Below are 13930 nucleotides of genomic sequence, written 5' to 3' on the forward strand. Positions count from 1 at the left end.
ACGACTATTGGGTTTAACGGGTTGAAAAGCCATCTTAGAGCCTGGGCTTACATCTGACTCGATGTTGAAGGAGAATTACTAGATTTTAAGGGATGCAGTTGAAGGTGTGAGGGATGTATGATTCAGTCGAAGTGAGAGAGGATGAGAAAAAAGCCCCAATTTCGAACCAATAAGCTCAATCAGAGATGTAAAACTTTGAACAGTGGCCACAAAGCCATGTATAAGAGACAATACTCCATCTACACCACCCATCAGGAGTAGGTTGCATGTTGCTTCATCGTTCTCATACAGAAATTAGGGTCATCGCAAATGTGGGGAGGAAGAAGAGGTGAAGAGAGGAGAGGAAATGTAATTAAGGGGCTTAACCATATTTGCCATCGACCCAAGAAAGAGCTGGAGGCCGACGACTGCAAGGAGCTTTATTTCATTTTTCTTGGGGAGTTTTTTCTTTTTCGAATCAATAAGCCTAACTCAGAGGTGTAAACTTTGGATAATGGCCACAAAACCATTTATAAGGGACAAAGCTGCATCTACACCATCCCTTAGGAGAGGGTCGCATGTTGCTTCATCGTTCCATACGAGAATTAGGGTCACTGCACATATGGGGAAGAATGAGAGGTAAGTTGCCATCGACCAAAGCAAGAGATGGAGGCCAACGACTGAAAGGGGCTAAGATTGGGGAGTTTTTTCTTTCGCGCTTTAGGGATAAAATGAGCTAAGTTGCAGTAATTGGTATAATAGTCAGGGAGGAAACTTAATATATAGTGGAAACGAAAACAACACCGGCGTGAACATAGTCCAACTTCAAGTGAAGCACAAAACATCCCATGTTGTGTGATTTTACTATCTCATTTTAGTTGGTCCAACTATTAATATCAATAATATATCACATAAGTCAGCGTCCAATCTCATTCCAATTCCAATATCATCCCATTTCAATTTCTTAATGAAATTGTAAAATTGATGTTTGATGAAACAAGGATTGATGTCTTATTAAGGGAAGGAAAATATAGTTTGGTCTTCTCACCGGTTGCAACTAGAAAAAGATGTGATATTTGGCCATATACCACCAGTTGCAGCTAGAAAAAGATGTGATATAGTTTGGCCATATACCACCAGTTGCAACTAGAAAAAGATGTGATATTTGGCCAAATTGGAAAGATAGTTGCGCCGGAGTTGTACGTGGATTTTGGTGCTTCAGGAGCCATTCAACACTTAGCAGGCATGAGAGATTCCAAGTTCATTGTTGCTGTGAACAAAGATGCAGATGCCCCAATCCTTCAGGTGACGGCTTGAACTCTCTCTTGAAGTTGTCAAGGGTAATAGTATCGCCATATATACAAGATGCATTCATTCTTAAAGTCTGCACAATTTAGTCATTTCTCAAAGAGCCAAAAGTCCAAGCCATTTTTGCTTCACTCAGCTTCCGAAAAGAAAAGGAGATAAGTGTTCCTGAAATGTGAAGCAAATTATATGTATCACGTTTAACGAATTTGCAGTAAAACCTCAACCTGCTTTTCATGTAGTTTTCTTAGTTGCAAGCTTTTTGGAATGTTACGACATGGATGCACTTACATAATTTGTTAACAAACTCTTTGATCATCACAGGTCGCTGACTATGGACTCGTATGCGATATATTTGAAGCGATACCGGAATTGCTAAAGAAACTTCCTGTGAAAAAAATAAACCTGAAACCTGATCGTTTGAAGGTCCAAAAAGTGCTGCAAGATTAGCTGAATATCTTGTATATCAGAAATACCAAATTGAATAATTGTAACAATATATAGTCAAAACTGATAGTGGAATTTGAATAATACCAATTCATAATTCTTTTGATGAGGCGTTTCCTTATTTTAGTTTTTGTACCCTTTTTTTTTTAAAGTAATTGTTTCTTAGATTTTTCTAGTATGCACCAATAAATATATACTGTGATCTTCAACTTGTTAAATTATTTGTAATGGAATCCTGATAGCACATTCAGCTCGTCATTGCTCCAATGCCACTTGCCAAAGCATAGTAGAATTTTTGTTATTGCTCTATAGTGTATTTGAAACCTTCATTAAGATAATGCTCAAAATGACTTCATGAATCAAAAGATAGAAATCACCAAATGGAAAGAAACAAAAATGGCAAAAATGCTGATTGGTACATTTATATGCTACCTAACATAACTACAGAATGGATAGTTGAAATTATACCAACATGTTATTGATACATTTATCGAGACTATCACTTAATGCTATCAACAAAAGTTAAATAAGTTACAAAATGGAAGTATGACAATCAAGCGCATCTGGCGTATACCCTCCCACGGTACTGACCAGGGGTCGATTCCCTGGATGCGCACACCATTTTATTTATTTTTTTGAAAACGTTCATCTCATTCTCATTTACCTTTGAGAATTTGACAGAACATGCGATGCGCCGGGAGAACCACACCTGAAAAAGTAACGACCGATATGTGTTTTTTTTCTTCTTTTCCAAATGTAAAAACATTGGCAACTCCATTAAAGAAGAAAGGAATCACAAAACGAAAGAAGATTAGGTGGCCTTGTTAAACCTCCCTCGGAGTAAATCTAGTGAGAAAAACCCGTTGAGCCACCAATACCACGTAAGGTAACAATGGCAAACAGAAAGCGATCTCACTTTTATTTTCACTTTTGCAATGGCACTGAGGTTAAGACCATCTCTGCTAGGAAAATAGACTAATTATGCTGATAAGAGTGAGTGATCGATCAAGTAACGCTTTAGGTGAAAACTTTTTATATAAGGTTTAGCCACTTTGTAGTGATAATGCGAATATATGTACTAATTAATAACTCAAAAAAATTTAGGTGCTTGGCTTGAAAGTGTCTAGTTGACCACACTGGAGAAAATTTGCATATACAACACACATACATGATCTGAAGAAAAAAAGACATCAAACTAACAGTTGTAATTTTTTTTTTTTGTTTGTTACTGAAACTAATAGTTGTGAATAAGTAACAGAAAATTAGCAGGCAACATTAATGAAAGATATAAGATGGATCCCATCCTTCGACCTTGTAAAATTGTAATTACAGTTTAGATATGCGGCCAATATTATTGTGATCATATTATAAACTTAACGGGAAAAGACTATATATATATATAGTCTACAGTTGCTGGACAACTGGTTTTGGTATTGTTCTTGCTGAAATTGATACATGAAGTGTGCTTCCTCAACAGCAATGAGAAAAGCAATCGACCATAGTATGTACAGAATCAAATATCGAGAGCGAGAGAGAGAGAGATGTATGTTTTAACTGAAGTACTAGTATATGGATGATGATAACAATAATTCATCCAAAATAGTTTGCTATATTAGAGAATGGAACTAAGCAACGTCCTCTCGTCTTCAGTTCTGTGCAGTCACTCTCTCCCGATAAAGCCCGATTCAGTTCTCTCATCCATCCTGCCAGAAGTACTTCCTTTCTCCTGTAACAGAAAATTTTCAAAGCACTATCAATCTAATAATTAATTGTTTGCAAAAATAAACAACCAATTTAATAAAAGACGTACAGTGATGATATAATAAATAATAAACCGATGAAAAAATAGTGCGGTAAATTTGTTTTTTTACCGTATTAGATATGTCTGTGTCATCTTTTTGCAGTGTTGATTCCACATTTGACTGGCTGTGATTGCAAACCTAATTGAAATACAAAATGGAAATTAATTAAATCTTAAACAAATCTGAACAAAAATAACAGGTATATTGGGAAGCATAAGTTAAACATTTCACTTGTAAACAACATGATTAATTGAAAAAAAAATAAAAATGGTTCCAACAAAAACAATTAGGAGTCAGGATAGTCACCGTGGGAGTATTTACTGGAGAACTAGCTGTGTCTTCCAAAGCATCATCAAGCACAGCTTCTTTGGGTTTTCTCTTAATCATGAAGCTAGATCTATTATAACCTCCATCCACGCCAAACCCTAAAACTTCTCCTTTAATAGTACTCGACTTTCTGGCAACAGAGGAAGCAGCGCCGGAGATTATGGAACAGTCTTCATAATCGTATGAGGAGAAAGAACTGCGGTCATCGTCATCATCCTCATGATTACTGCTTATCAAGAAATCTTGCAAGTACATAGTCCAACTACTCTCCTGAGGGGACTCTTGAGTAGTGGTTCTTGTATTAGAAGAATTACCTCTTCCAATCATGGAGTTCATGGAGCGAACTTCCATCTGTGTACTAGTGCTTTGAACTAAAGATGAAGAAAATAGAACAAGGAAATATAGGTATGGTGTTGGTAGTAAACTGTTGGGAAGCTGAAGAAAGAAAGTCCAGAGGAGAGCAGGCATATATAGTCGAGAACAAAGAGAATACTGGGATTAAGAAACTAATAGCGTAAAATTCTTGACGTGGGGACCTTAAGGGAGTAGAAGCAAAATTTGGCTGCAGCAACTGCCAGAGAGAGAGAGTGTTGGACCTTTGTGGTTTAAGATTAGATGCCAAATATTTTTAGGGGTGGACTTACCTTTCCACTCATTGTGTTGAATGAGTCACGTATTTAGTCACCCAAGACAAGTAGTTCTTTGGTCATTTTGTTGTTATATGTATTCACCAGGAGAAATAATTGTTTGTGTATGATCGATGCCTACTTATGAAAGACTTTGATAAACTGTAATCGTTTCTTCTATATATTTTCCAAAATGTTATCTCATTGTCTTTCCACAACTGACATGCCCCACCATCAACATTTTAAGCAAGACTAGTCATATTTTGTAGACCACTCTATAAAGTGAACTCTGCAAAAATCAACCATATAAAAAATATTTATCCGTTCGGTGAAAGTTGCCATGATTTCATTGTTTAATTGAAGAACACCGTTAATCTAAATAGATTTGATTTTGCTATTTTTTTTTAATAAAAATGATCTTTAAAAAGTGATTTAGAAAATAAACGATTTAGATGATCAAATAATACTCTAGAATCTTAAAATAAAAAGAAAGTACAAACAAAAAGGTAGCTACCATTCCTATTAATTCTTAGCTCTAGCTAATTACACCTCACTCTTACATAAGTGCCGTTTATCTTATGTCCATCTCGCATTAATTCTTTTTCTAAAGGTAAAAGAATTATGTAGAAATTTGATTATCTAAAATGCTAGCAAACATTCTCATTCTACATTCTCGACTCTTCTTCTTATCATGTAATGATGCTTGATGATACAAATCATGTATTTTCTAGAGTACCCTTTAAAGATCAACTGCCAAAAGTTAACAACAAATCCGAAATTGTTTAGGTATCTAATAGTTATTCAATAAATAAAAGAACCATCACGTTAAATTAAAAATTTGACAACGTTAATCAAAATTAGACTTTGGTAAGCAAGTCGCTTTCGTGTCAAGACCATTATTCTAATGTGTCGCGTCATACCACTTGAATTACTTTAACATGTTTAAGAATTCAAACCCTAATTAACCCGACTTGTTAAAATTAACGGATTATCTGACCTGACCTGTTTGTACCCATTAAGAACAATATATACTTTAATAAATAATCAAATAAAAATTTCATATGAAATTACTAAATATTAGCATCTGAAAGCGTAAGTTCCTTTGATTCAACAATAGGTTTACAATTTCATTAAGCACTACAAGTTTAGATATACATGCCACATAAATATTACTTTCAAAACACATCATACTGTATGAAAAATACAGAACAATTATAGTATATGTAATACAAAACTAGTATAGTACGTGAAAAATAGGCAGTGTACTATTCAACAACTTTGCTAAAAAAATACTTTGAAAAATTTGGCCCTTTTTTAAACTTTAATTTTTTATTTAAATTAATTACTATTTATGTTTCTTAAAAAATATGTTAAGAATACGTCTAGAATAAGTGAACTTTATGTGTAACGTTAAAAATTTTGTTAAATAATTAGCGTTAGCACATACGCACATGCATTGCATGTTGGTGTTTTCAAAAATGTATAATTATTTTAATGAAGGGACCCACCAACTTTTCTTATCTTAGCACCCACCTTATTATTTCACCTCTCACAAAAAACTTTAAAAAAAGTCAAACTCTTTGCCTACCCATTTTATCTCCAAAAGGCCTTTACATGGCAATTGAATCTGGTGAACTCAGCCTCCGCTCACAACCACAACCTTACATTCAATTTCTTTCTTGGCCGTTTAGAATTCCAGAATATGGTTTAAACCCCCATCCCCCTTTTTCAATTTTCAAATTTTAAATCATTATATCAAATGTTTTGAACAATTTAACATATTATATTTACACACACACACACACACACACACAATATTAACAATTTATCAATAATATTTATGTTAATTATAAATAAGTCAATTATGTATTGTGATATTCAAATGTATTTAAAATAAACAAAAATTACAAAATCTGCCACTACAGTTGGCACCCACTTCAATTGATAAACCCTTTCTCATAGTTTTTATACTTTGCAATAGGCCAACACAGATTAGACAATGCATTGGAGTGTCAATTTGATTTTTTTTTTAATTTTTTTTAATATTTGGATTCAAACGCTGCATTAAAGTGTCCATTTTTTTGTTTCGTTTTTTCCATCACTCACATGCCTCCTACATGTATGTTTTTACATTTGGATTCAATGTGCAATGCAGTGTCTGTTTCCTGATTCTGTTTTATACTTTTGGATTAAGACGCTATGTTGAAGTGTCTGTTTGCTAGTTTTGTTTTTTTTACACCACTCACATGCCTTCTACCCTTCGCACCTCATGCGACTCCGGAGTTTTACATTTGGATTTAGACACTACAATGCAATGCCCGTTTCATTTTCTATTTTCTATTTTTGGATTTAGATGCTTTAGTGAAACAACATACTTCATATATTACTATGCAAAAATTAACATGATTAGTGAAACAACTCATCTGAAACTTCACTTGTTTTGTTTACAAGAGAATCATTTGAGTTTGAATCAAAACAACAGCTTAGTATTCATAACATAAACTTGAATCAAGTAAAACGAAAATATCTTGCTCCAACATTCAAAGCAGATCAAATGAAGGTAGTAATACCATTCTCGGAACATGACTTTTAAAGGTTGTGGCATGCAAGGCTTTTATCAATGGTTGAGTTAATAGTACACCATCTCTGACATTATTTTGAACCTTAAGATATTTGACGTCTATAAGCCTCGAAGCATTTGATCTCTATACGTGTTTTAGTCTCTCTTCTCGAGTTAAGTCGTTCTATACATTCTCGTCCCATTAAGAGCAAGAACTCTGTCAAAACTAAGAGAAGAGAAGGCCAATCTCTACAGACATTCATCATATCTACATTTGCAGGTATGCATTTATGCTTACATATTAGGTAACTGAAGTATCATTATGTTTGCTTCTGGTTAGATATTTTGAGTAGTAAAGAGTGATTTAGTGACTTTTTGTGATTTTGTTAATGCTCAGTGGTGTTGATATAATACGTTGAGTTGGCACCAATAATTTCATCCACAAAGAATCTAATTAAGGCAACACATTCTCTCTACATGTGCCAAATTATTCAATTTTCCAAACTTCAGTCTATAAATTAGATTTTATAAAACAAAGGTTATGTAGAAAAGCCTATATTCCTAAGGTGTATATATGATATATTACCGAAATGTGGGTGACACATAGAGACCCTCTTGGGTGGGACAAGAAACTTCTATATTAATTTAACTGTACACATTTTGGGGGATGAAGGGTCTCTATCCATGACTTGGAGAAGTAGTTAAATTGAGGGCCCACCTTATATGTGGGTCCAAACTAGCTAACACATGATTCCTTGAGAAATTGTTCTTAATTTAGGTAAAATAGATTTGTGTTTTCTTTTTCAAAGATGCAAACAAATCATACTTTTTTTTTTTTTGTAATAGTTAGAGACATGGTTCTTTCTTGAGGCGATTTACCATTGTTATACGTAATTAACAAGTTGAGGATAATATCAGTATTGTTAAAAGTGGGCCTTTGGCACGTCTCTCTAATAATTCTACATGGTATTAGAGCTAGGAAGCGAGCCCGTACTACCACATGATGGGTGGGTCTCCTAGGCCCTGCGTGACGATGGTGGGTCCCATGGTCCCGCGTGTAAGGTGAGTCCCCTTGGCTCCACGTGATTGCAGATGTGTGAACCTCCTATGTGTGATCATTAATTGGGTCCCACGTGAGGGGTGTTTTGAGTCCCACACTGGCTATATAAAAAGAGAAATAATAGTTTAAATATCCTAACCCTACTCCAACTAAAACTGAGGCCTTTTGTGATAAAATCTCACACCTAACAAATTATGCATGTGGTAATTAACAAGTTGGAAACAATATCGGTGTTGTTGGAAATGAAGCCTTGGCACATCTCTCTGATAATTCTATAATAAAAGCACATGAATAAAAGTGTCACATGGGCATTCATGCACGGGTGCCCTACTTGTTGCTTTGTACATGCCGCCACCACCACGTACATGTTGGTTTGGGCGCGCAGAAAATTAAGTCTCCAAACCTAGACTTTATTAGTGTTCTAATCTTGTCCCTAGAAAGGTTGTTTTTAGAAAAACCAGAAGCAGAAATTTTGATTCAATTTGTTTGGTTAGGTCGGACTTAAAATCCCACTCATAACTTCTGATGAGAAGTTGTCCATAGTGTTATTAGCTTACCGAAAGTATAACGTCCTTACAATGATTAAGTTTGGAACTCTATGATGAACTTTAGACCTAGTAAAACTATTATGCTTTGTATGAGATTATACATCATAGTTTCGAGTAATTGTGAGTTAGTTTAGCTGGTTCCCTTCCACTTGCATTCAGTCTCTTTTTAGTTCAAAATTCTTCTTGTCAGAGGCTACCTCTCATATTTTTTTTATTTTTTTTCTTTTTGTTTAGTGTCTTTATTCAAGTGAATAATATTCTCTTGCAGTGATTTGTCTTATGGTGAATTCACTTACAGTGATTTGATCTAAGTTCTTCATCATTGCTTTTCTACTCCTCCTTCATACCAAGTCTACTCCCGGTATTATTTCTCAAATACCTCCTACCATTTCCAAACTTTGATCAATCGTCGATTTGAAGGACTTTGTTGCAATATGCTCCTATGTATGTTTTTGGCTAAGTTAAATCAAGACTCATATGTTCCATTTTAAGGACAATTAAATCATTTGAGATCAAGTTCAAATCCACAAATCCGTCAACTGCTCCACAAATTCTTCATGGCGAAATGCAATGAGTTCTATGATGGTGTAATGGATGTATAGTAGCTTTTTTTTTTTTTTTTTTTTCTCTTGAGCTAGTCACTTCATTTTCCTTTGTAAGTCTTGGGGTTTGGAGGGCCAGCACTGATTTTAGGAGACTTGGATTATGAAGGGCCTCTTGAAATTTCTCTCAACAAATCAAATTGGAGATGAAATTGCTTTCCATAACTTTAATTAATTTGCTTACAAACGAGAATTTATTTGAGCTAACTGAAATATTTGTGTGGTTAATATGCATGCTACTACGTGAAAATAAAACAAGGACCATTGTATGAGCCAGATAGGTGGATCACAGCCACAAGCAATACATGTTACTCTCGTGCATGTACAATAACCATATATACACTAACACTTTGCTAAAATTGGAGTTACCATTATAAAACGAGATCGGGAGATATGTGGCATATAAATGTGAAAGTGTTAATTTTATGAATGGAACGGGAATGATGCGTCGCTAGCATATAAACATGGCGCACATGCATGCACTCCCACCAGTGACAGTGAGTGGTTAATTTATTTGGTAGTCCTTCAAGTTGAACCAAATGTTTGGCTTTCTGTACTTGAAAACCGTGAGAAACAAGGCTTATTTATTGAAAACCATGAGAAACAAGGCTTATTCACTAGTACAAAAAACACTTTGTGCGATGCAGGTCTTTGGTTCCACAAAAATTAACCCAACAAACCTTTGTTGCACACCAACCGTCGCGCCAAGGCAGTGAATGAAGGGTTTGCGTGACGAAGAAGTGACCTATGTCGCGCAAAACCACTTTGCACGACGCAAGTTACTATGTCGTGCAAAGTGGTTTTGCGTGACGTAGATCACTTCTTCGTCCAGCAAACCCTTGTTTTTTTTTTTTTGACAAAAATATTTTTTATTTAATTTTTAATAAATATTGTAATTAAATTTTAAACAATAATTAATAAATCAAGAAAAGGTATTTAATTATAAAATATATGAAAATGTACATACAAGATGTTCGAATATAAAAGAAAAAACTACAACAAGTAGTCTTATGGGCTTAATGCATCAGGGTACTGGGTATCGGCTGGGCGACGTGGTTGGGAGGTCAAAGGTGGAGCAACATCAGGTGCTGGCATCGGAATTTGGAGACGGGATATATGTAAGGCCCGTAAGATCATACTCATCTTCTCGTCTTGGGCCTAAAATTGGGCTACAATCTCGGCTTCCCGAGCTGCTGCTTTGGCCTCCCATGTTGCTTCTTGGGCCGCAAGCTGACCTTTTAGGGTTGCCACTTCCTCCGTTAGGGCGATGACCTATCATGTGGTCGATCTGGAAGAGGAGGCACCCATCTCACGAACCTAAGCCTTCCCCATACACCGAACAACCTTGCCATAACGACGACCGAGCTTTTGAGCAACAACAACGAGTCACCAAACTAGGAATGCTAAATAGTCATCAAACTAGGAATGCTATATACCACTAGAAATCCACTTGCAAATATGATTCACTTGTCACAACAAAAATATCCAATTTCTGAAAACTGCATTGAACCCAATGAAGGAAAAATTTTGTCCTAGCTAAGAACATGTAAGAACATTTGAATACATATGCAAACTAATAACTCTTTAAAGTAGGCATGCATTCAAAAACAATTCATAAAACCCATGACTTTCAAAGTCTAGTATATGGTGAACCATAAGACTCTTTAACAAAATTAAAGAGAATAAGAATTTAGAGATTCTTTACCCTTGAAGCTCATCCTTGATTACACAAGGGATTCACCCAAGTGGAGGGCCTTCAAGTCACCTCCTTGCTCCTTGAATCTTCCTTGTGATTTCCTCCCTTTTAGTGCTCCTTTTCTTCTTTGAGGATTTGAGGATTTGTTCTCCAAAACACCAAAAGTTTGGTGTCTCTAAGTCTCCACACCAAAGATCTTGTGTGAAGATGAAATGGATGACTTAGGTAAGAAAGATTGCTAGATGTTCCTCACCTAAGGTAATGAGAGAATAGGTTTCACCCAAATTCAATTAGAAACCCCTTAAGGTGAAATGGCTATAAAGATGTATTTATACCACCTCACAATGGAGTGGCAAACTTGCAATTAAGCCAAGTTCACTACCCTTAAGGTTATGGCCGGCCATTTAATGTTTTTGGGCTTAATTGCCCATTTTGTTTTAGTTGTCATACAATCTTAAACATAATGGGCCTTGTGGGCCAAAACGTTTTTGTGCCCCGAAGCCCAAAACTAACTTAAACGCCCAATACGAACGTTTCGTATAATTAATTAACTATTTAATTAATCTTGACCATTCTTCAATTAAACCATTTAATTGCTTATCCATTTCATATAATTTCTTCACTTATATCTTTACTCGGTGTACGATCCATTAGGTTCCAATTAGCGAGGTAGTGGGCGATGTTACTCTTAACGATCGATTGTGAATTGAAACCACATTTCAATTCTCCCTTAAATTAGTGTTTGCTAATCTTTAGAGCTTCCACAAACCATGGGTGACGCCTAGCAGCATGTCATGGTTACCCAAGCTAAGTAGAAGTGGTTGGAGAACCTATCCAGTTACAACTACAATGCAATACGGTCCTTCTCTAATACAATACTCTTAATCACATTGTTTGAGTGATAGTTTGTTTCATGTCTACTATCCAATGTGATACTTCTTTATATGATTCAATCGAATAAGATTTGGAACATCTTCCTTAGTCATATTCATATGCTTTGGCCAAAGACTCTCGAATCATATCTTAGAGTATTCTCCTTCCATCATGGAAGGTTAGAGATCCCTTGTTGTACATTCATATGCCTACATGACTAGATAGCTTGACCCCAACAATGCCGTGGACACTCCAATGGAATGCCGTTGACATAATCAAAGATCAAGGACCTAACCATTAGACATCAATGATGCCTCAGGTCAAAGGACTACTTTGCATATTGCAACTATTGAGTTCTTACATGACATGTATGTTCGAACTCTTGTTTGATCGTAGTTCAGTGTACTCGATTACTCTTTCGAGCACCTATGTGTTTGCCTTAGTGTCCAACACCAAATGACTTGAGACTAGTTCATACTCACGCTTGAGTCGACATAACACATACTAACCTTAGCGGATTGTCAATGCCCAATTGGCAATCCTATGGCTAGGAACGTTTTAGGAATGAACATAAGAGAAAGGTCTCGTTAATTTAACTAACTTAAATCACTTGTCTCTTAGATCAAATACATTCCTTGGATTCCCTTATTGCTTAAACACAAGATACTATAAATAGTGATTAACAATAAGCTTTGCCCTTCTATTAAACATATAAAAGTTTAACACAATAAGTATTCCAAAAAGCTATTACATCAAATGAGTGGCTTTGTGGGCATACTTCCAACACCCAAATGCTAATATTTCATCAAATACAAAAATAAAATCCAAGAAATGCCCTCATAAGCAACAAACCATACATATCCAAATCAATTACCAATGCATATATTTAAAGACAACCGATTAAAACAAATTAACCAACAAAACAACCCGTGTAAAAAGATAATGCGAAAGCATAGAAGCAGCAACATACGAATATTTGAACCAATAATTCTCTGAGATAAGGCAACACTCAGCAAAAGCCAACGAATGCCAAGATACAAACATGTTATCCTTAATTTAATCAAAAGACCAGGTATGCTCAGATTGAGGAACCTAAGGTTAATGCACAAGAAAAATGAAGAGAAATATACTTGAAAGGGAATATTTACCACAATCTAATCACCAAAAATAATGCAGTCTATTTTAGAATTTCAACACATGCTTAGAACAAATTGCTGTCATGAACGCTAACAAGACTAAGAGAAACATCAAAATAAGAAATCAACAAAAGATCAACTACTTATATATCAACCGGAATTACAACCCAATTCAAAAGAACTGGGGTTTAACTCCATGACCATGTCCATTTTCGCTTTTGGGAAACGACCCACTAACTGAGCAATCTAATTGAAATCTGAATTCCGATATCAAAAGTCAAACTACAAATGTACAACATGACCATAGAATCCAAGGAAGAAACTGCAGAGAAAGAAATAAAAAGACTTACGTCTATCTCCGGTATTGTAACCCCTAGCTTAGTAGACAAATTTTTCTTGAACCCATTAAACTTGGGAGCCAAGTCCTTTGCAGCAGGGCCACCATCAACACCAAATTCATTAAACCTACATATACAAATGTGCCATCAACACAAAGGAACATGATATTGTTTTAATTTTTAAACACATCAAAGTGCAACAAAATTTTTGACAATCTCAACAATAAGCCTAGCAAAGTCGTGCATAATTCTTGCAATATAGAATACAAACGGATACCCATCAAGGTTGTAAATAATATGTAAAAGTTAAAACAATAGCAAAACCAACAGGTAAAGCACCCGAAGATACTGAAACTTAACAATATCAGGGCAGAAAACTTATGCGAGGAGTTACAAGCTATAAACTGGAACCGTAACAACTTTTATCTTGCATTCTTTTCTTTGTGAGTTAAACGTTGGCCCATGTTAAAAACCTCCTCACTATACATTGGTTAGAGCACCTCAATGGCCAATTCCTTGACTTTACATCTGTTGATTGGGACCCTATCAAGTATTTCCAAGAGAATAAAAAGAATCATCACTATGCAAGAAATTTGGTACGTGAAAAATAAGGCACAAACATATGCTTGAA

At 35.4% G+C, this 13930-nt stretch overlaps 1 protein-coding gene and 1 long non-coding RNA gene across 2 annotated transcripts; both read right to left on the reverse strand.

Annotated features, from left to right (window-relative positions):
- Window positions 1–3141: 3141 nt before the first annotated feature.
- LOC103967247 (vascular-related unknown protein 4-like) lies at window positions 3142–4491 on the reverse strand. The gene is made up of 3 exons (XM_009380526.3): window positions 3840–4491; window positions 3603–3671; window positions 3142–3457 (listed from the first exon to the last, which is right to left on the reverse strand). Exons 1-3 carry the CDS (start codon window positions 4326–4328, stop codon window positions 3392–3394), a joined length of 624 nt encoding a protein of 207 aa, XP_009378801.3. The 5' UTR covers window positions 4329–4491; the 3' UTR covers window positions 3142–3391.
- A 5683-nt stretch (window positions 4492–10174) lies between these two features.
- Window positions 10175–11017, reverse strand: LOC103967240. Its single transcript, XR_007250774.1, has 2 exons — window positions 10962–11017; window positions 10175–10621 (listed from the first exon to the last, which is right to left on the reverse strand). It is a non-coding gene; the product is annotated as an uncharacterized LOC103967240 (long non-coding RNA).
- Window positions 11018–13930: the final 2913 nt, after the last annotated feature.

Source organism: the organism of the source record quoted next, unplaced genomic scaffold, assembly GCF_019419815.1.
Source record: "Pyrus x bretschneideri cultivar Hongxiangsu unplaced genomic scaffold, Pyrus_bretschneideri_v1 Contig38, whole genome shotgun sequence".
NCBI lineage: Eukaryota > Viridiplantae > Streptophyta > Magnoliopsida > Rosales > Rosaceae > Pyrus > Pyrus x bretschneideri.

Bases quoted from the DNA above. Each gene is read 5' to 3' on its own strand.
- LOC103967247 (XM_009380526.3), bottom strand. From the start codon at position 4,328: ATGCCTGCTCTCCTCTGGACTTTCTTTCTTCAGCTTCCCAACAGTTTA. The intron at 3,672-3,839 runs GTGACTATCCTG...TATTTCAATTAG, and splicing joins CTCCAGTAAATACTCCCACG to GTTTGCAATCACAGCCAGTC. The intron at 3,458-3,602 runs GTAAAAAAACAA...TTTCTGTTACAG, and splicing joins ACACAGACATATCTAATACG to GAGAAAGGAAGTACTTCTGG.